Source organism: Paroedura picta, chromosome 6 (genome assembly GCF_049243985.1).
Source record: "Paroedura picta isolate Pp20150507F chromosome 6, Ppicta_v3.0, whole genome shotgun sequence".
Classification (NCBI taxonomy): domain Eukaryota; kingdom Metazoa; phylum Chordata; class Lepidosauria; order Squamata; family Gekkonidae; genus Paroedura; species Paroedura picta.
Genome location: NC_135374.1, coordinates 16,844,995 through 16,867,650, shown reverse-complemented (window position 1 = coordinate 16,867,650; position 22,656 = coordinate 16,844,995). Strand labels below are relative to the sequence as shown.

Below are 22,656 nucleotides of genomic sequence, written 5' to 3'. Positions count from 1 at the left end.
GTCCATGGCCTACAATTCCCATGAGCACCTGCCAGCATTTGCTGGCAGGGGCTCATGGGAATTGTAGGCCATGGACATCTGGAGGACCACAGGTTGACTACCCCTGCTCTATGGTATCCATTTTGCAAGTCTCTTGTCCTTAAGGTACTTAACCTCCACACTGGCCCTTTACCCCTCATGGGATTCCCCTACTAAAGGCCCCTAATATTTGAGGTCATTATGGAGGGGCTTGGAAGGAGGGCACAACTAGAAATGGGAGTCGGAAAGTACTTACGTACGACACTTCGATATGGTATAAAGATTTCATTTTTTAACAATGGAATATTAACACAGACATACCTGGTGGTTCGCGGACCACTTGCCGAGCACTGTTCGTAAGCACGCCATCGGACCACTCTCTTGTGTCCATGTCAATGTGGCCCAACAACTGGCGGCGGGGCATAGCTTTGGGGTTCATGGCATACAATTTCACTACTTTGCCCACTTTCCCAAGGGCAGCCCTTAACATCCGCCAAAGGGTTGATTTACCAGCACCGCTGGGGCCCACAATAACCACTCCCATTCTCTGACGCAGCTGTTCATACAGTTCCAATCCCTTCTTCAGCTACACAGAAAACAGAAACATGAATCTTTGTGAGCAGCACAAAATAAGGCTTCCACTCACGTTAATAAGCAGCAAATAAGAGACATTTTCAGAACGTCAGTTACCCAATGAGAACAAAGCAAAATTATTGGTACCACTGGTCAGAAATGGCATGCAAGTATTTTTATTGCTCCTGGGTGCTAGGCTGTACTTAAGACAGAGCTCTGGAGGTATTATACCAGGGTTGGTGCTTCAAAGGGAGACCAACAAGGAAGGCTCTGCAGAGGAAAGCAACTACCTTGAAAGTTCGTTGCTGGGATTGCATATGTTGGCTGTCACTTGACGGCACTTTATTTATTTACTCACATGCTTTTTCCTCTGCTATTTTGGTGGGTAGTTTCCAAGATCCCTAGATCTACCTTACTTGGATGGCCTGTGTGCATATGGGTCTGGGGCAACTGAAGATTTATCTTATGTTTTCTTTGAAAGGGTACAGAGGAGAGCGACGAGGATGATCTGGGGCCAAGGGACCAAGCCCTATGAAGATCGGTTGAGGGACTTGGGAATGTTCAGCCTGGAGAAAAGGAGGTTGAGAGGGGACATGATAGCCCTCTTTAAGTATTTGAAAGGTTGTCACTTGGAGGAGGGCAGGATGCTGTTCCCATTGGCTGCAGAGGAAAGGACACAGTTACAATTTAAGTATCCATCATTAAGTTTGGCTTGACGATGATATTTACCTGGGTAGATATGATTTCCAAATTAGCCTCCTCAAAGACCTCTTGTAATGCTTTGCAGAGTTCATCATAATCTACATCCTTAAAATCAATACCAGGGAACACATCTTTCACTAATGCATCAAACCGAGCGCAATCTGCAAATGTAAGCTTTGACATGGTATTGAGTCGCAAGGCCTGGACCACGATATGGCTTTCATGAACTGCATGGGACAAAGGAAAGAAAAGGCAGAATTTCATCTCTTCTTGCTTGAAAAAGCAAGGTAAGTGGATTTCTGCTACTACCATGGAACTGTAGCCACTATATATGTTAAATTCACAGCATCCTAGGTTTCAATGCATATTAGGGTACGAAGGCTGAAAAACAGACTATAAATTGTGAGAGAGCAATACCAGTCATGAATCAAATGGCTCACTTCTGTTGTCAGAGGATGTGAACAGATCAAATAAAATAATGTTCTTATCGATGTCCTACTGGACTTTACTACAATACTGCATGGCTTAGGAAGCACCAAGCAATAATCTTCTTACTGGTCAGCTACGGCAATCCAGCAGAAGTTCAATAAAGTTTCGGTTTTGGACTGCAGAAACAGAGGGGGGGGGGGTTGTCACTAACACCGGGCTAGATTCACTTTGCTGTAACATAAGAAGTGCCAGTATGTTGTTGAAAGTTCTCAGCTTGTTTTTGAAAGTTCCACCTGCAATCAACTTTCATTACAGTATCAACCAATTTGGGGGTTTGTCTAGTTTTTTTTTTATTTTGGAAACTGCCAGAATAGAAGCATTATGGATTTAAAAATCAAACCACCACCCTTAACCCTTCCACCAACTATGCAAAGTATGTGTTTAACATTGGGGACCAGATCTGCATGGACTCTCTGCTATTCCTTTTCAAATTAATAATAGTTGTTTAGGCATCCAACACTGCAACCAGAAGCAGCTTGTGATGAGAGCCAGTTTGGTGTGGTGGTTAAGAATGGCAAGCCTCTAATCTGGAGAACCAGGGTTGATTCCCCACTCTTCCTCCACATGCAGTCAGCTGGTTAACTTTGGGCCAGTCACAGTTCTCTCAGGACTCTCTCAGCCTCAGCCACCTCACAGGGTGTCTGTTGTGGGGAGAGGAAGGGAAGATGATTGTAAGCCACTTTGAGACTCCTTCAGGTAGTAGAAAATTAGGTACAAAAAGCCAGCTCTTCTTTTCTTCTATGAAATGTTTTCATATTACGGTTTTAAAAAAATTCCTACAGGAAAAGAATTTAAGCATATGTGGGTGCGCATGAAGTTATTACAATGAATATTTACTTCTCAAAGGCCTAAAAATGTTTACCTGTCTCTTTCATTCCGGTTTTTTTCAGCTGACGAAGCAGATTCCCACATCCTCTCAGAACTGTCTTCAGGGCACGCAGACCCCAATCATAGTGTTGCTGAGGTGTCAAAAGCTCCCTGAATTTTGAAGGGAACTGTATATATTATTTATTTCAATTATTGATACCCTGCTTTACCACAACGTCTGTTCGAAAAAACTTGATTTATTGGCGCCGGGCCGCGGCTCCCTCTCCCCGCCCCCCCCCCGCAGTAAAAAACTTCCCAGGCCACAAGCTTGCGGCCCGGGAAGCTACTTACTGCGGGAGGGCGGGGAGAGGGAATCAGGGCCGGGCCGCGCCCGCGCAGCCTGATCCGCGGGTGTGGCCCGATCTGCGGGTGTGGCCCGCGGGCTCTGCCCGATCCGCGGGCAAAGCCCACGGGCGTGGCCCGAAGCATGGGCGTGGCCCGCGCAGGCGCGGTCCCCGCGGGTGCGGCCCGATGCCCTGCCGGTCCCCAGCCTGATAAAGGTTGGGGACCACTGATTTAGAAAACTGCCCCTAAGCACGGCTGTCAACCACTTAAATAACAATTTACAAGTTAATTTAAAAGCAAACAATATACATATTTCAGCAACAATTAGATGCAGAGAAAATCCTTAACCTTTGCAGAACTGAACAGGACTAAAGGCCAGAAGAGCAAAAGGAGGAATCAAACCAAATTATTTTAAATGAATGAATGAATGAATGAATGAATGAATGAATGAATGAATGAATGAATGAATGCCTGGACTCTAAATGACAATACTGAAGGAATTAGAGCTGCCTCTGCTGGTGAGTTCCCTTCCCGGGGGCCTGCAGCCTTTCCAGGTCCTGGGGGGGAGGGAGAGGCCGTCCGCAGAGTTCTTCCACTCCACCCCCCTAATCTAGTGCCTGTTGTATTCCTGAATGCAACAGGCTTGCCCCCTAGGATCATATAAAACACTGTTCCCAAATCCTCAAAGCACTTTGTATACAATGACTCTGTATCGCTTATATATTACAGGGAGGTGACTGAGAAGGGAAAAAAAAACCCTATCCATTTCCTTTTTATCCAGCCTTCATTCAATAAGCCCGGGGAAGTTGACATTTTTCTTCTTACCCTTATTTAATCTTCACCACAACTCTGTAAGGCATGTTAGACTAAAGTGCAATAGTCATCATAGGTGACTAGGGGAGATGAACCTTCCCCCTCCTAGTACTGACATGACATCTTACCAGCTTGCACCAAGGCTACTATTAGAAATGTGAGTTGCTAATGGGGCTAATGGCCGAACACTGATTTCCCAGCTCATGTGCTTCATAATTATACTGCTCTACATCAAAGCAAGATTACGGGAATACCTTCTCTGTCTACAGATTTAGGCCTGGATTGCTTCATACGCTATAACACTGAAGAATCAATATTCATCACAAAGGGGTAAAAGACCTATTGCCAGAGGAAAAATGAGGAGAAGGAAGTAGATAGGCTGCCCAGGGAATGAAGAAAAGATGAGTTTCCAAATACTCACCTTGCTAAATTGAAAATAGCTACCAGTTTTCTTCCTAGAATTTTGGCATCTTTGAAACCTTCAGAATATAAAATCACCTCCGCAATGAGCTCATTGTCCGGGCGAGTCATTGCGACTGGCCGAAACAGTTGTTTGAGGTTGTCAGGCAGTTTCTGTCGGCCTCCATAGCCTTTTCCGGCAGGATTCATCGTGATGAAGATTCCGGAATTGTGATCCATTTCAACCTGAGGGTTAAAAAAAATTCAAAGACACATTTTTGCTAATAGAAATCAAATCACTACTGAGCACTTAAAGAGCTTTGTGTTATACCTTAATATAACAGCTAAAGACCAAGCCTGTTGCATTCAGGAATACAATGTGTGCTAGATCACGGGCGTGGGGTGGAAGAACTCTGTGGATGGCCTTCTCCCTCCCCCCAGGACCTGGAAAGGCTGCAGGTAGGGAATTCACCGGCAGGGGCAGCTCTCACACGGCAGGGATCTGCACCCTCCGAGCCTCGGAGGGAAGTGGAAGGAGGAGGGGGTGGTCAGGGTTGGAGGATGGAAGGCTATTGGCTGGCCGCTGGACAGACAGGCAAGCTGGTTGGAGGAGGAGGCACTCAGGGGCGGGACAGCCCTTGAGTGGGTGTTAAGTGCTGAGTGGCACTTAAGCCATGAGACATGCTCCTCTTCCTAGGCCTTACCAGAAATATATTACGTGGAGCAGATTGTAAGTGCCAATGACTATTTTCATCCACGAAGTTAAGTGCTGTTTTTCCTGTTTGCCTCGTACCAGAGGACTTTAAAGTTAGGTAGTGTAGTTATGGTAGGTGATAATTTTTAAAACTGTTTATGAAATTGCCATGCTGGCTGTTGCTGCTCATTTCATCTTGGGGTGATGGGAAGGAATCCCTAAATGAACCTAACCTTATCTAAGGTGGAGAAAGGGAGGATGGAAAGGTAGGACTACAAATAGTACTGGTAACACCAAAGTAAAAAAAATACCAGTGGTACATTGGCCACAAAAGACCAATTAGTGACTTCCTTTTTCACCTCTTTAAAAAATTATTATATTTATTAAATTTCTAAACCATCCTCCCAAGTTGGTTAACCTGTCTGTAACCAAGGGAAGGTATCTCCCCATTTTGTCAGACTGTCCCATCCCTGGAACCACAGAACAGGTACTGATGAGAAACATATGGAGAGTTTTAAGTATTGCAGTACAATTATTTTGCCTTTAATTTTGGTTTCATATGCAACACATGGGTGGCAAGAGGTTTAGAGCACAGAACTAAAGGCATTTGTGGGTGTCAGTGCTGGTTCCTCCAGGTGTGAAGTCCTTATATATTAGTTCATTAGAGAGTACCACAACACAAAAAAAACGACAAGACACATCACAGAGGTAGCAAGGAACAGCATGTCAAAACTGACTCAGGGATGGAAAAAGCAAGAATAACTGCAAAAATAGTAAGATGTTGCACTCTACCTCCTTCCCCAGAAGCTCACACACAGGCTGATGTTTCTTCAAAGCATGCTGAATGGTCTGAATTTGCATGGATACGGCAGACAGTACTGCTTCTTCCAGCCGATTGAACTCATCAAAGCAGCCCCACGCGCCGCACTTGACCAAACCAACAAATATTCGGCCCATTGATTTCACATCAATGCCCTTAAAATGAGAAAGATTTATTCCAGATGTGATACTTTCAGTACCCAGCTTTCCTGTGACAAGTTACATTAAATGTTAAGAGAAGATATAAAAAAGATTAACTATTCATACATAGATATTACTTCCGTAGCAACTATAACTGGAGAATCTGGGAGTAAGTCTTAGGCTTGCCCACTTTCTGACCTGTTTCCCATATTGTGCAGAGAAGAGGATGCCCAAATCAGAATATCCCACGTTTATTTGTTCAAGAGCTACTTGTTCAAGAGCTCTTTGTTCAAGAGCAGCATTGAACACTCTGATAAAGCAGTGGCCGAGGGGCTGGAGGCATAAAGAGAAAGGCTAGGCATGAGCTCTTCATACAGAAAGGTCTCAGACAGCAATAACACCTCAACAAACCTGAAATTGCTATAAGACACAGGGTTACTTCACCTCATCACAATTAAAAACCAGAACTTGTCTTCCAAGTAGTCCTCCCAAAGCCTTTACGGATTCTGTTTTGCCAGTTCCTGCGGGACCATAAGGATTTCCTCCAAGGCCCATCTTCATAGCTTGAGTAAGCGTGAGATAGCACTTATCGGTCAACGGCGTATAAACAAGCTTTGGAGAATTACCCTAAAGATGTAACACACATAGTATTAGTTGCTTTCTTATCATTAAACTCATAAACGGCTCAACTGACTGGTCCTAACGTACAGTGGACAATAAAACTGCCAGCTCCAAATGACTCATTACCCATTAATGCCAACAGGTTTAAACTGGCTATCTCATTAAGGGAAGCAGAAAGCACGCCGTACAAAACAAACAAGCACATTACTTTACAACTATCTCTGAATAGAAAGAAGTGAAAGCATCATGTGAAAAGGCATTTAGGAGGCAGGGGATGGTGGCCGCAGAGACCCATGAGAGTTAGAGGGAGCAAAAGAGGTGGGATCCAAAGCCAGAGCCAAAGTAAATTTGTATCCAGGAAGTCTTTAGATTTCGACTATTGGAACAACAGCCACCATGGTACATGAGCATCAGGTTTCTAAACAGAGGGGAGGCTGCTATTCAAAGAAAAAAATTTTTTTTTAATTACTGAGAATATCCAAGATAGCTTTTTGAATCCTGGCCGAAATATTTTACAGGTCTGCCATGTTATCTATTCATGTAAGAGAGCCATGTTACAAATAAGAAACTATTGTGCATAGCAAACAGGCTGGGACAACGTTCTTTTTGAGGCTCCCAAAAACTTAATTTGAAACCAACTGTTTATGTTATAATGTTATACCATCATGTTATACTGTTTATCGATTAATAATATGTTATTATATGTATGGTTTCATGTATAGTTTCAGTTATATGGAAACCGCTCTGAGCCTTTGGGGAGGGTGGTATATACATAGGAATAAATACATAAATAATAAATAAATAAACAAACAAACAAATAAACAATGTTGGGAGGAGGATAGCTACCATATATTACTGGATGAGAAAATGCTGCCCCTAAAATTAATTGAAATTTGTACCTGATATTCGTATGTGTACTGGAGCTCAGCATCCACCATCTGAATGTAACATTTTTGATTCTTAAGATAAAATCTAAGTTGCTTCTTCCACACCCAGTCATTAACACTATGAATTTGGGCTTCATGCAGCTGCCGTACAATATCGATATTATGAATAATATCAAGAATAAGGGCTTTAAGTTTCAGTTCTAGGATTCCAGATTCTGGGGACAAATATTTTTAAACAGAAAAAATGGCATTACTGTTTCAGTCACACTGCCTTCTTCCAGCACTAACTTTTCACAAACTTAGAAATGCAAGATGACCAAAACCAAACAAAAAAACAAAAACCTAAATTAAAAATGTCTGTTGACAATAGGTAAAGCAGAAGACAGTACAGTAGTTTCCACAAAACATGATGGGGTACCACAGCCCGCAATAGCAACTTTGGTGGGTTGTCACTGGGCATAGTGTTTCACAGCCCTGCTTTATAGCATCAAATTGAAGAAAACAACATTAAATTATATACTGTACCAGTTTTCAAGACTACAACATTTCAACCATAAATAGAAGAAGAAGAAGAAGAAGAAGAAGAAGAAGAAGAAATAGTAGTAGTAGTAGTAGTGTTGGTTCTTATATGCTACTTTTCTCTACCCAAAGGAGTGTCAAAGCGGCTTACAGTTGCCTTCCCTTTCCTCTCCCCACAACAGAGCCCCTGTGAGGTGGGTGAGGCTGAGAGAGCCCTGATATTCCTGCTCAGTCAGAGCAGTTTTCTCAGTGCTGTGGCGAGCCCAAGGTCACCCAGCTGGTTGCATGTGAGGGAGCGCAGATTCAAACCCAGCTCGCCAGATTAGAAGTCTGCACTCCTAACCACTACACTCCTATACCAATAACCACTATACCAATTTATACTAAACAGGTCTTGAACAGCAGCCAACAATGCAAAGTGATTAAAATATTAATCATGACTTAGATCAGGGGTGACAAATGTCAGACCAAGGAGCCAGGACCTACGTAGCCAGCAAGCACCTGGTGCAAGGGTGGGAAGGCAGGAGGCTGCTTGGCGAGAGAGTGAGCACACGTGGCGAGGGGAGGTGTGTGTGGTCATACCTGCATTGCCTGAATCTTCAATATTAGTGTCTATGCTTGTATAGTGCTCCAATTTAGCCATCAATTCTAATTCTAGCTCTTGCAAATTATGCTCTTCGATTGTTTTTTCCACATCTTCAGTGAACTGAATTTGTTCAGCCAAACAAAGAATCTATTAACAAAATAGAAATCATGAGCAACAATGTGGTTTGGTTCTGGTCACATGAACCTGTGGCCTATTTTAATTGCACTATTTCTACATTTAATATAATGTGAAGAAATATTTATGCATCCCATGGCCTTTCCTAACCATGTCTCTACTTCTTCTCTAGCCGTAAAGTTCCCCCTAAACTTTACCACTCCCCAACCTGAACTATAAACTTACCCTAACCCCCAAAATTTCTTTAATATGAATTCACAATTTAAAAAATATTTTTACATGTAAAATAATATAAAAACATGTTTACACATCCCCTGGCCATTCCTAACTCCTCCATAGCCCTAGCAATGACCATGGAAAAGCCTTACAAATCATACATATTTACAGGTATCCATTATGCACAGCCCCTTGAATAATGTGTGTACTGTTTTGCTGTAAATTTCCCCACTTATAGTAGAATTTCTTATGCAAAGTCTACACGACCTTCAAAGATTAACTATGAAAAAAAAAAAACCCAGGAGATACATTTCATTAAAATCATTTTAGGCAGACCTTATTCCAAGTTTGTCAACTGGCAAAGCGCAAAACAAAAATGGTCTTTAAAAAAAAAGATTAACTGCTCTTCTGAGCAAGTTTTCTTCTTACATGGTTTTAAAAGCTATTGGGCTGAAATGGGGATGAAAAAGGATCTTACCTGTGAGGGGAAAAGTGAGGGATCAATAGAACCATGCGATCTTTTCCCAATAGTCACGCAGTTGATCAGTAATTGCTTTAGTGTCTCCTTCATCTCTGAAGACAGTTTGTTCAACCAAATCTAAAAAATAATAATTTAAAAAAAACAGACCAACGTCACAAATAATGAACGAACATTTTTTTCCCTCAGATGTTTTATACTTAGGCGTTTACACTCTTACCTCAACATCATTCGACAGGAGGATTTTATTTTTGAAAGGTACAACTTCCCCCTCTAAGGATTTCATTGCAAGTATGTGTTTAAAATCCTCATCAAAGCTTACGCTGTGAATTCCTGTTAATTAAAGCATGATAGCATTTACAACTGAGAATGTGATCCTATAGCAAGATGGTGATAGAGTAACAGCAGTGGTCAAAGCCTCTCCCTCAATTTTTTCTTTCTTTTTCTGAATACTCTGAACACCCAAAACTTGCCAAGCCTTCATAGGCAGTTGTTGATATGAAAGTCTTCAATTCCTAAAAACTAATACAATACCTCTCCTGGACCGTTTGCACACTGGGAACTTCACTGCCCCAGCTCCCATGCAGGAGCACAAATCGGGGGCAGATGAGGCGCACGGGGCCAAATACTCCCCCTTGTGGGTGCTAGAAGAGATGGGGCAACCTGCCACGACTAAAACTCCAGCCTGCAGCCCGGCATCAAACCTCCAGTGCATAAACGGTCCTCGTGCTCCATACACTGAAACGGGCAAATACAAGCTTCTTAACCATTTTTCTTCATCACTATGGGCAACCAAATTTAATCTGCAGTTTATTCCATCCTTAATGCCCAAACAGATGGGCATTAAACCTTTATGGATTTATATTTAAAACTGGACAATGACCACATGTGTACAAGCTCAAGACGCTTGTATATTAATTATAAATGCCCTTCATGAATCTTCCACTGGGATAGAACACGGCTTACCAGCAAACAGTTTCTTCAGGTGAGACTGAATAACAGATGGATTAGTAGACTGTCCCAAGATTTCTAGAAGATCATCATCCCCAATGAAATAGAATCTAGGGAATGCTGAACGCTTTTCCTGTTGGGGGGGAGAAAAACAGATTGATGCGTTACGTTTCAACTGGGAAGTAAAAATCCGCACTTTTAGGAAGTACTGCATTTATCACAGAAATTCTACCTCCAAAAATTCATTTAAGGATTTCTGACATCTTTGAAGCTGGTCAAGAATGGTCACCAAGGCATTTCTTATTCCTGCTCGAGAGTTCAGGGATATTATCCGGTTGTCTTGCTTAATATCAGCCAGTATTGACCTTTTATTAAAAAAAAAAAAAGAAAAACATCATGGCATAAAAATGTGTCATTATAATGCTTTGTCGCCTAAAAGGCCAAATTTTATTTTATTTATTTATTCACATTTATACCAGTAACAATTATTAATTATCTTGCTATAAAACTGCGAATTCAGTCCTAGATGGTTAAAATACAATTCTATTTACTTTATTTATTTATACCCCAGTTATCTCCCCCTGACCTCAAACAGCTTACGTTGTCCTCGCAACAGGTGTATTACCAGCTTGGTGTAGTGGTTAGGAGTGTGGACTTCTAATCTGGCATGCCGGGTTCGATTCTGCGCTCCCCCACATGCAACCAGCTGGGTGACCTTGGGCCTGCCACAGCACTGATAAAGCTGTTCTAACCAAGCAGTGATATCAGGGCTCTCTCAGCCTCACCCACCCCACAGGGTGTCTGTTGTGGGGAGAGGGAAGGGAAGGGAAGGCGAATGTAAGCCACTTCGAGACTCCTTCAGGTAGGGAAAAGCGGCATATAAGAACCAACTCTTCTTCTTCTTCTTCTTCTTCTTCTACCCTTCCAAGAAGAATGCTTTTGAGATAAAATCAAGCAAAAGACACAGTGCAAAAGAAGACTGACCTAAAGTCTTCGTCTACTCTGTTGAAACGGCCTTGTTCTCTCGGTAACGCTCCACGGCCAAAAATGGGCTCCAAGTAGACCCACTTCCTCTGAATCTGGTTTAAATTCTGCAAGTACTCGTCCAGCTCAGCAAGCTTCTTCTCCCACACAGAGACTTTATCTTGAAAACCTTTGTAGTACGGGGAATCCTTTAGCGACTGAAGGAGACAACGATTATCGCCCACCTGATTGACTATATCTTTCCAGTCCTTAATTAGTTTTATCATCCGGCCATGGCTGTCCTCGTAATCGGTTAACGTAAAGACGGCGCCAACTCCCCAAAGTTCGAGTTCACGCAAGGCTTCTCTAATGGTGACCTCACCGTGAGCCCGGCTATTCAAATCCTGTTTTAAAACATAAGTTACATATTTTTTTTTAACCAAAGGGATAAACCAAAAGAAAGAGGGATTTTGGCCATTCATGAAATGCCGCTTATTTATTTAATACTGATACTTTGCCCTTCCCTGAGGGATCAGAAATCAGAACAATATAGGGACATGCATCTATCTATAAAGGTAAAGGTATCCCCTGTGCAAGCACCGGGTCATGTCTGACCCTTGGGGTGATGCCCTCTAGCGTTTTCATGGCAAACTCAATACGGGGTGGTTTGCCAGGGCCTTCCCCAGTCATTACTGTTTACCCCCCAGCTAGCTGGGTCCTCATTTTACCAACCTCGGAAGGATGGAAGGCTGAGTCAACCTTGAGCCGGCTGCTGGGATCGAACTCCCAGCCTCATTGTCAAAGCTTCAGATAGCATGTCACTGCCTTACCACTCTGCGCCACAAGAGGCTCATGCACTTATCAATATGCATACATAAAAGTTCGTTAGTCTTTAAGGTGCTACTGGACTCAGGCACTTTTCTACTTTTACAGATTGACTAACACAGCCACCCATCCTGAATATTTCCTGAGTATATACCTTAAAACTCCCTAATGGTATATTTTTAAATATGTTCAAGTATCAGAGGGATAGGTGGGTTTTCTGGAATACCAGCAACTAGGTTCTGAGATTTTTTTGAAAATATTCAAGAATATTTGGGGCAGGGATTTTATGGCTCAGGGCTAGTTTTATAGGATTTGGGTCCTCGGGGGAGTGGGGATAACTCTCCCAGGAAATGGATTCGACATTCATGGAATGACTACAACCATTCTTGCACAGCCCTCTATGGCTCAAGAGGATGAACAGCAGGGCCTGCAGCTTAACTCCTTATGAGGGCTAGGTTTTTTGGGTTTTTTTTAAAGGACTCCTTACTGTTGCTGAGGTCATAGCCTTGGATTTCTGCTGCCTGCAGCTGCCTGCCTGGGAAGATCTTCTTGTTCCGTGACTTTGCACTTTCAGGACTGGTTTTCCCACAGTGGCCTTTGTTTTTAAAATATTATTACAAGTTTTCTATGTTTCCTGTTTTGGTCTTAAAAACCTGGAGGAGAGCTGTAGTGGAGGGGGGTGGGGAGAAATTGCTCTTTTTCTTCCTTTCTTGCTCCTCCTGGTTTTCGCTGCTTGTGTTCTGCGCTGTTTCCAAAAAGATTTCACTGGAGCTGTTGGGTTCTCATCTCTAGGCTTGTTTTAGAATTTTCTACTTGGCACTATACCCAAATGCACATTCCAAATTATGTCCTAAAATGAACTTTAAAAAATAACTTTTTAAAATCTCAACTGAATCCTAGCTGCTGGGCAGCACTAGGGAGGAGGGCTGGTGGAATTTTGCCTTTCTTTGCACAGATCTGCATAAAACAACAACAATGCGGTATTCAAACAGTTGCTCTTGTAACTCTCTTAAAGAAAAATGCACACACAGATAAACAGGAGCAAGAGATGTTAGGAAAGTAGACTAATATCTCAAAAAGATCCCACAAAAGCACCTAAGTTCATGATATATTGCTATATGTTCCATCTTTGCAGCCGTGACAGGGAACATGTGCACCAGCTGTGACTCTTCCTGTGACCCAGTGATAGAACCCAGTGCAGACTGCAGAAAGGAGAACTTGGGTGGCCCGAGTTCTCCTCCCTTTCACTTTCTGAGACTCTTCTTGGGTAATTGATATTAGTGCGTGTCTTGTCAGGTCTGGCTGGTTGCAGTGGTCCTTATTGGTCAGGTTAGTTTGGCTTAGATTCTCTGTTTTGACATGGATTCTTGTTGAGCTTGCCACATTTGGCCTGGGGTTCTGCTTGGCTTCTGTGGTTTGACATTGGTTCTGCTATGCTTGAAACACTGTGCCTTGACACTAGTTGTGTTGGTCTGAGCATGCTGGCCAATGATTCTGCTGGATTCTCTGTGTTTATGTTGGTTTTGTTGTGTGTGCTGGTTCTGCTTGCATTTAGAGGCTTTTGGTCAGTGGGTTTGGCTGTTGCAGGTTTGGCTATTAATTTATTTGACCTGGAGAAAGCATAGATTTGTTTTCGCCAAAGGAAACTGCGGAAATAAACAGAGTGACTGGAGCACCTTATTCTAAGGCCTCTACAACTGGACCCCTTGACCAGGTTTTTCTGAAACTTGGGAGGTGAAAACTTTAATGGACAAACAAGACTAGGTTCCTCATTATTGACATGATTTGTTTGGTAAACAGTCTCTGCAGCCCACCCCTCGAAAGAGCCCCTCCACAGGGAATCATGGACGCCTCCCCCAATCAGGATTCAATCCCTCCAAAAACAAAAGCAAGCAAACAAACAAATTCCACTTCCTAAATGGCATTGTGGATCTAAATAGTCTGTAATACCAGTATTGATACCTGTTCTGAAATCCAGATCTAAACAATTCCAAACTTGTTGAGTTCACATTTGTGTGTGACGATGGCTTCTCAACTCCACACCAGTTGGTCCCATTATCAAACAAACACAGCCCATTACTGGCCCCCAATCACTAGAATTATTTACACCTAGGCAATTCTTTTCCCTTGATTTCACAGGCAGAAGTCCAAAAATAGCTTCAGCATGGTCAAACACCCATAGAGAATGGAATTATCACACTAGATTATACTTACTGTTGCCATGCAGGATAGAAACACATGAAAATCACCCACATTTCAGTTTTGTGGGTTTTTTCTACTTACAAACTACAATGAAGTTCAAATATGTGACTTTCTGTGCTACAGAAATACAGAACTATTTAATGCTAACAATATATCTGAAAATCAAACGAATAACGTCCCCAAATCATTTTCAGGGTCACAGCACAATGCTTCAAAAGCTTTCTCCCAGTTGGATATCAAATCATGAAGAAATGCTTACTGACTCTACAGAAATAAAGCATGCACATGTGACCAGAGACAGAAATGTGGCCAGGAACAGAAATGAGGTCTATCTCAAAGTAATCTAAACTGAAGTTTTACAAACTGAGATACTGCACTGCACTGAGAATCAGAGGATATTCCATAACAGAAGATTAAACGACTCAGAAGGCACTGGAGTAAAACCCTGAAAGTTACCTTAAGTTCTACTGCTCGTTCCACAATGACATCTGCTACTTTTAACAGATCTCCAAACAACAGGTTCTCCAGACTTGTGCCCCTAGGAAGGCCAAGAATCCGAAAGAGGTCCAGCCAGTGATCTGATGAGAGGTGTTCTCCTCTAACATATTTCAGGACAGGAAGTGCCATCTGTGGCAAAAAAAATAAATAATCATAATTCTGAACATACCTAGATAGAGGTAATGGCCTATGGCCACATGCAACAAAATCTGACTTGACTAGATGTATATAAGTTGAGTATTACATTATGATATGATTAAACTTAAAAATTTAAGTATTTGAAAGGTTGTCACTTGGAGGAGGGCAGGATGCTGTTTCTGTTGGCTGCAGAGGCGAGGACACACAGTAATGGGTTTAAACTTCAAGTACAACGATATAGGCTAGATATCAGGAAAAGATTTTCACAGTCAGAATAGTTCAGCAGTGGAATAGGCTGCCTAAGGAGGTGGTGAGCTCCCCCTCACTGGCAGTCTTCAAGCAAAGGTTGGATACACACTTTTCTTGGATGATTTAGGATGCTTAGGGCTGATCCTGCGTTGAGCGGGGGGTTGGACTAGATGGCCTGTATGGCCCCTTCCAACTTTATGATTCTATGATTCTATAATTTAGTTTTAGTTTACAAAAACATTGATTCTATGATTCTATAGAAAAGGTAGGATATAAATATTTTAGTGAGTAAATCATTGTATTCTGAAGTCTGGAATGGATCTCAAAAATGATATCACTTATGGATACGGATGAAGGCATAATTCATTAGGTTTGATCATCTCAGCTTTCTGGTTGTATAAGAGGTGAATCTCATCTATTTTCATTTGTCACTATAATCTTCTCCCACCCTATGCAGCTTTTAGCCATACAAATTCCAGGATCTTTGACACAGTTTTTGGGGGGATCAAAAAGGGGCTGCTGAGAGAAGGGAAATAAACTGCTTCTGTCCAAGGAAAAGCAGGATTCAACCCATTATACATCTAGTGAATCTCTCACACGTTTAGGTCAGGGGTAGTCAAACTGCGGCCCTCCAGATGTCCATGGACTACAATTCCCAGGAGCCCCTGCCAGCCCCTGCCCCTGGTTTAGGTGATATCTTCTCAGATGTTCCCAAGCGCTATATTTTCTACTGGCTTTATTTTGCTTTCTAATTCAAGTATCTTACTTTGTACTTATCGACTTCTTTCTGTAGCTTCGCAGTCATTACAGTGTGCTCTTCAATCCTCCTCAATTTGTCGTGCCAGCTCAATAAAAACTCGTCGAACAAGTAGGTTTTGCTCCTGTGTGAAATATGAAAGGAAGTCCATCACAACACAAGTACTGTCACAAAGGAGGAATACGTACAACACAACAGTTTGGATGCAAAGCCAGACCTAAATGTAATCCAGTCTTCGTTGGCCTTTTCTTGGAAGCCTTCGTAGAATTGTTCATAAAATGCCCAAACTTCTGCACAAGTCTCAATGTCTCGGCGTACTTCATTGGCCAAAAAGAAATCAGGCTCTTCTAATTCAAAGTGATGACAGTCATTGCTGAAGGAGGAGGAAATGGTACTTATAAAACTGCACAAGGATAAGAGCTGATACAGTCTTTCATTAGAAAGTAGATGGATCTCAAACAAGCACTAATCACCTTTATACTACCATGTGCTAAACAATGCCCCTTTTTAATTGAAAATAATTTGATTACTCCTTAAGTGTATGAAAAGAGCCTCTTGTGCTGCAGGGTGGTAAGGCAGCAGAAATGCTGTCTGAAGCTGTCTGCCCATGAGGCTGGGAGTTCAATCCCAGCAGCCGGCTCAAGGTTGACTCAGCCTTCCATCCTTCCAAGGTTGGTAAAACGAGTACCCAGCTTGCTGGGGGGTAAACGGTAATGACTGGGGAAGGCACTGGCAAACCACCCCGTATTGAGTCTGCCATGAAAACGCTAGAGGGCGTCACCGCAAGGGTCAGACATGACCCGGTGCTTGCACAGGGGATACCTTTACCTTTAAGCATATGAAAAAATCAAAACTGCTGCAAATGTATACACTATGAATGCATACAGAAACATCTCATTTATTCAAAGCTAATGAGAATCTTGTCCCACAACTGGCAGTTGAAAAGGCTATTGATACATGTCTTGTACTATAATTCTCGAAGGTTAGTTACAGAATCCTGCTTCCTCTCTCAGCTGATCGGCCCATTATGCACGGACGCAGAAACGGTGATTTCCGGTCAAATGGAAAACGCGGAGGGGGAAGAAGCGAAGCAAACTGCTTATGCACGGGACGGGGCGCAACGGCGACAAAACCCAGAGTAACCGATTATGCACACGGTGACCCCAGCGCCGCTTCTGGTTGCGCCCCCGTCACCCAGAAGCTGCGCTTTCTTCCGCGTTTCGCTAACACGGCTTTTTCAGCGGCATGCACCAAATCTGGGGCCAGTTGCAGCCGGCTCCGTGCGTTATTGGTGATTTTAGTCGCCACCATTCCACCCCGAATGCATACTATCCCCCCCGTGCATAATGGGCCATCAGCAGGCATACAGGCTGGAAGCAGATATGCCAGCATTACTCCGCTTTACCTCGGCTTCCCCTTGGGAGGCAAGCCCATGCCGGTGATATAAACCAAAATTATTTTCTCTCCAAATGGCACCCTCCTGATATTGCACTTTCTGAGACCAACAGGATTTTTCTCCTCCATTGGCCTGAATTAACTAAGAAAATGAATGAGGGATTTTCACTTTCTCTCACTTATATCCAGTCTTTTGTGTTCTGATCTGGAGCCTTCAACTGGTTACTGTTTACAGATGCCATGTGCAATAATCTCATGTATATTAGCGAACACTGGTGAGCAGCCTGAAGCATTGAACAAAGTGGGCCAGTCACATGGCTTGGGAAGCAAGGACAGGAACCCCCTTAGGAGCAGGCTGGACTCCCAGACCAAAAACTTATGAACTAGGAAGATGGGGGCATGGACAGCCCACACAATTAAACACTAACATGTCCACTATGAACTGTCTGAACAGTATGAGTAAGTAAAGGGCTCAAAGCTAGGATGGAGACCCCTAGAAAGATGGAAGACAACAAAGAAGTGTCTAAAGTTACAATGCCACCAAAAAACATTAACTATTAACATATTGCATTTAGGTATTAACTAATTTAAGGTGTCCATTGCAGATTTGTGTTTTGCTTAACGAAGTCACAATCATTTATCTACCCCAGGTTTTCTCAACGATGGTTTCATGAAACCTTGGGATTTCTTGCTGGGCCTGGAAGGGTTTCCCGAATAAGTAGTTCATCATTTTTTAATTTGTTTTTAAAATTTATTAAACATTTATTGGGCGATATGACCATATAGGGTCATGCTGACCCATCCTCCCCTCCCAAAATGGCCGATGGGCCTGGAGGGGGGTAGAAGAAGAAGAAGAAGAAGAAGAAGAAGAAGAAGAAGAAGAGTTGGTTCTTATATGCCGCTTTTCCCTACCCGAAGGAGGCTCAAAGCGGCTTACAGTTGCCTTCCCATTCCTCTCCCCACAACAGACACCCTGTGGGGTGGGTGAGGCTGAGAGAGCCCTGATATTCCTGCTCGGTCAGAACAGCTTTATCAGTGCCGTGGCGAGCCCAAGGTCACCCAGCTGGTTACATGTGGGGGAGTGCAGAATCGAACCTGGCATGCCAGATTAGAAGTCCGCACTCCTAACCACTACACCAAACTGGAGGCCCCCTAGTGGGAGTGTACACAGCTGCACTTCCCAAACATATTCTGCATTGATTGTGCCACTGCTGGGGTTTCTTCAAGCCTGAAGAATGTTTCAGGGGTTTCTCAGCAGTAAAAAAGTTGAGAAAGGGCAATCTACCCAATAAATCACACATATTCTTCATTCTATGCACAACTTAAAAACAGCAATTTGTGCATAGCAGTAGGGTGATATGCAATTACCAACGGCTAAAAACATGTATTTGCAAACTTAGGTCCAAGTCCTAATTTTAATAATACACATCTACAGAAATAAACGCACATTAGCTTTTGTTTTGTATCCTCAAGTTCATCAAACTCGGCTTTCTTTTCCTTTATTGTCTGAGCGCTTTTCTGCAGCGTATCATGATGGCCTGTTTCAATGACGTCGTCACTGGGCTTCAACTGGTCCCAGCGTGCTTTAAATTTCTCCAGTTCTTGAAGATACATGTTAACACGGGACATCACGTTGCCTTTCATCACTTCAACCTTAAAAAAGAAAAGTGCATTTCGTACTGTTCCTTGCATTTGGCAGTTCATGAAAACGGACACTATCAAAAACAAAGCATAGCCTTCCAGCATTGTACTATGTACATGGTAACAGGGGAACGTTCACCCCTAGGAGGCCAGAATGTGTTTGGAATCGCCCTCTCGCCAACTCACGAGGGTTGTGCGCTCCGGCTGCTTTAGTGAGCACTGAAGACCGAGGTGGCCAGCGCCTCGGGCTTCAGTGCTGGACACCTCGGGTTTTGGTGCTTGCCAAAGCAGCCGGAACATGCTGGAGCGCTCAACCCTAGTATATACTGCTGGAACAAGAGATGGTGTGATAATTGCAAGCCTACTAACCTTCCTAAAAGGAAATTCTCTTGCCCTTACTTAGACTGTATTACATCTATACTCTCAAGTTAATGGACTGACATCTGGATGTGTGGCATTCCGTGCAGATCCCATAATCATGCTTCAGAATCTTCTCAGGCTATGGCTTCAGAAATGTGTGAACAGCACATGAATATTCTTAACTTTAAAACCTTAGTTGTTATCAATATATCCAGTTCTCAATGTGACCCCATCTGTGGATATTTAAATTTGGAGACTGGATCATGGGCGGAGAAGAAAAAAGCCTCACGTTTGCTAAAAAATCTGAAAAAAGAACATTAAACCCAACCCAAATAACGAAAGCGGCACAATGAATAAAACATAAACATGATCCTGTATTCTGGATATGCTCAATGTACATTGTTATGCCTGTCCAAGGCTCCAAGGTGTACATTCAAGGTATTATTACTGTACACCAAAAAATTGTGACTCTAACAAACCAAAGTTAGAAAGCATATGATTTGTTATCATCATTTCCTATAAAATAGTACACTTAGTAGCAAATCTATGGGTGGTACTGTGCAATTCGCTGGACACCTCTTAGAGGAAAAAGCCATTTCAGGATCAGAGTTCACTAATACTTGTTTATACCGATTATATTTTCATAACATTCTGTATTACCCTCATCCTCCAGGCACACCTTATTGCTAGGTATACTTCCTTTTCAATACAATAGGCAGAGACCAACAAACGCACCCTCCCTATTGATTCCCTCTATCCTAACGCTGAACAAAGAGATGTTTGTGATTTAATGCAATTTACCTGCTCTTTAATCATCAGCTGATGGCTTTCCATCATTAATTCAAATTTGTCCCACGTAGCTCTCAGATTGCTGATTGTGTCAATGCCCCCGCCAGCCACAGTCCGAAGCAGCTTGTTTTTACCTTCTGCTTCTTGAAACAGGAGGAAAACCTAAATGGAAAGATTTTAGAGGAGTATGATGATATAAATGAAACCTACACTCTCATTGTTATTTTTTAGACGTATCTTTAATTTTTTATCTTGCTTGCTAAGAAGCAGAACATCATTAATCAAGTTTTTTGGTCAACATACGGGATAAATAATATATTTATTTACAGCCCACTTTTCTCCCTTGGACTGTCAACAAGGTGGGGCATTCAGTAAACAATGCAACAGGATTAGGTGGCTTAGTGCTGGTCAAGCAAGCCTACCATGCCCAACTTTTCAGACAGCGGAGCTTGTGATATATGGCTTGAGAGCCTGATGTCCAAAGGGAAAAAAGAAATCTGGGCATATCCAAGCCTCTGGATGCATTTGAGGAACTTCTGTGGAATCCCCCCATGGAGATCTTCCCCTATATTTTTAAAGCAAACACTGCTGCCCTTATTTAAGGGACACAGAAGCCACCCACTAAGACATAGAATAATATCAATGAGCCAAAGAGGGGGAAATGCAATGCAATATGCATCTAATGGAAGACAAGTGGAGTACTACAAAATAAGAGTTCAGTAACGGAACAATTTTCCCAAACAAAAACCATGGCGTTCCAATGGTGACTGTAAGCAGAACTGTTAGGAGTAATTTTAAATATCTTTCTTAACGGTGTAGGCAAACATTACCTCTCCTTTTTTTTCTGTTAAGGTTTTATAGTTTAAGTTATCTTGTGCAATTTCATCCACACTTTGGGGTCTGGTTATTAAACTTTCCATGGCATCGCTAAGGAATGAAGAAATCTCATGTAGATGAGCTACATAAAGACAAATGAAAAACCAAAGATGTTAAGATTATTTAAAACACCACCGTATCACTAATGACCTCTCCAGGTCACTTCACGTGTAATGAGTCTGGAAATGGTTAGCTCATACACTAAGTCAGGGATTCCCAACCAGAGCTCCTTGGAGCCCTGGGGTTCTCTGAGAGCACCCCAGGAACCCCCTAGCCTTTCCCCTCATTCTGCCTTAGTGGACTCAGCCACAAGCTGGTCTTACAAAGAGCTCAGAGTAACTTGTGAGGTAGGTTAAGGCTGAAAGAGTGACTTGCTAAAGGTCACCCAAAGAACTTCATGGCAGACTGGGGATTTGAATCCAGGTCTCCTAGTCCAGTGGTCCCCAACCTTTTTATCACCGGGAACCACTCAACGCCGGGGACCACTCACTGGGGACCACTCAACGCCTTTTACTGAGGCCCGGTGGGGGGGGTAGTTTACTCCTCTACTCTCAACCACTGCCCTAACGCTCTCTGATCGCTACGGTAATGTTTAAACATCCCTTCAAAATATGATACAGACACGCCACAACAACGAACATAAGGAACATTTTATTTTCATGGAAATTTTAATTCATGACAATGACAAATCAATGGGAACCCTGAGCTTGTTTCTCTGCAACGAGATAGTCCCATCTGGGAGTGATGGGAGACAATGACACCCAAAGTGTGTTGTAAAGGGCCGGGGGGGGGGGAGAAGGCGTCCTTCGGGGCCCACCTCCAATTAGTCGAAGGACCACATGTGGTCTGCGGCCCACAGGTTGGGGATCGCTATCCTAGTCCATAGCATGACATTCTAACTACTACACTATGCCAGATCTCTGAAAGTACTCATGCCAACGTTAATACTTTTCAAAATTCACTTGATTTCTTAATTTTCACCACAAGAATGTATATGCTAAGCATTCTGGGTGAGACCGAAAGACTTAGGCCAAGGTAAGTTAGCAATGAGGTATAATGGTTATCTTTCACAAAACAAGTGCTTTGCTTCTTCCTGGGGAAAAAATGAACAAATAAAACAGAAACCCTTGAACTGCCTTGTACTAACTGCATTTCTATCACTGTTGGGAGTGAGAACAGGGGGGCATAGTTTTCCCACTGCTTTTAATTTAGGGTTGTAACTACACATAATGTCCAGCCCACAATAAAACAATGCTAACAATTTAGTCCAAAACAATTCAGAGGGTGATCTTTTACTTAAAAATACACAACGCCACTGAAATCAATGGCCGTGACAGGGAAGTAAGCACGGCACCTTGTGCAGAGTTATAAAAGTGTTTACCGATGGAACAATTAAGCATGTTTCAGAACAAGAACTACTCTCCCTCGTGTATTACCTTGTATAGATTTTCTTAAAGACACCACAAGAACATCATACAACTTCTGGATAAGATCATCAACCATTGTCTTCACAGGGTTGCAGTTCACAATTATGCAATCTACCTTCACGGTGCTTCAAAAATTAAGGCAGCAGATTTCAAATGATCAGAGACCAAAACATTTCCTCATTACTAGACAAAGTTTAAAACAAACATTGGAAACTTGACTAATTTTCTCATGCAATACTGTTTTATGATTTGAATATATTATTATCATTTTATTTATATACCAACAAAAATCTTTCATGTGGAAGTACAGAAATATATTGCAAAAAAATGACAACTTTGAGTG

At 42.5% G+C, this 22,656-nt stretch overlaps 1 protein-coding gene across 2 annotated transcripts in view; it reads right to left on the bottom strand.

The window, feature by feature from the left end:
* The window catches only part of DYNC2H1 (dynein cytoplasmic 2 heavy chain 1), a 184,802-nt gene that overhangs the window by 139,446 nt on the left and 22,700 nt on the right, over positions 1–22,656 (bottom strand). For both annotated transcript variants that reach the window (XM_077341542.1, XM_077341543.1), the window contains exons 19-38: positions 22,323–22,438; positions 20,841–20,968; positions 20,023–20,172; positions 18,668–18,873; positions 16,043–16,198; positions 15,835–15,949; positions 14,640–14,810; positions 11,178–11,560; positions 10,426–10,558; positions 10,209–10,326; positions 9,463–9,575; positions 9,243–9,362; positions 8,410–8,560; positions 7,321–7,523; positions 6,245–6,427; positions 5,633–5,815; positions 4,169–4,392; positions 2,645–2,760; positions 1,321–1,520; positions 340–604 (exon numbers count right to left, since the gene is read on the bottom strand). In XM_077341542.1, the coding sequence (XP_077197657.1) occupies positions 340–604; positions 1,321–1,520; positions 2,645–2,760; positions 4,169–4,392; positions 5,633–5,815; positions 6,245–6,427; positions 7,321–7,523; positions 8,410–8,560; positions 9,243–9,362; positions 9,463–9,575; positions 10,209–10,326; positions 10,426–10,558; positions 11,178–11,560; positions 14,640–14,810; positions 15,835–15,949; positions 16,043–16,198; positions 18,668–18,873; positions 20,023–20,172; positions 20,841–20,968; positions 22,323–22,438 (3,434 nt within the window). The remainder of the gene's footprint in view (positions 1–339; positions 605–1,320; positions 1,521–2,644; positions 2,761–4,168; positions 4,393–5,632; positions 5,816–6,244; positions 6,428–7,320; positions 7,524–8,409; positions 8,561–9,242; positions 9,363–9,462; positions 9,576–10,208; positions 10,327–10,425; positions 10,559–11,177; positions 11,561–14,639; positions 14,811–15,834; positions 15,950–16,042; positions 16,199–18,667; positions 18,874–20,022; positions 20,173–20,840; positions 20,969–22,322; positions 22,439–22,656) is intronic.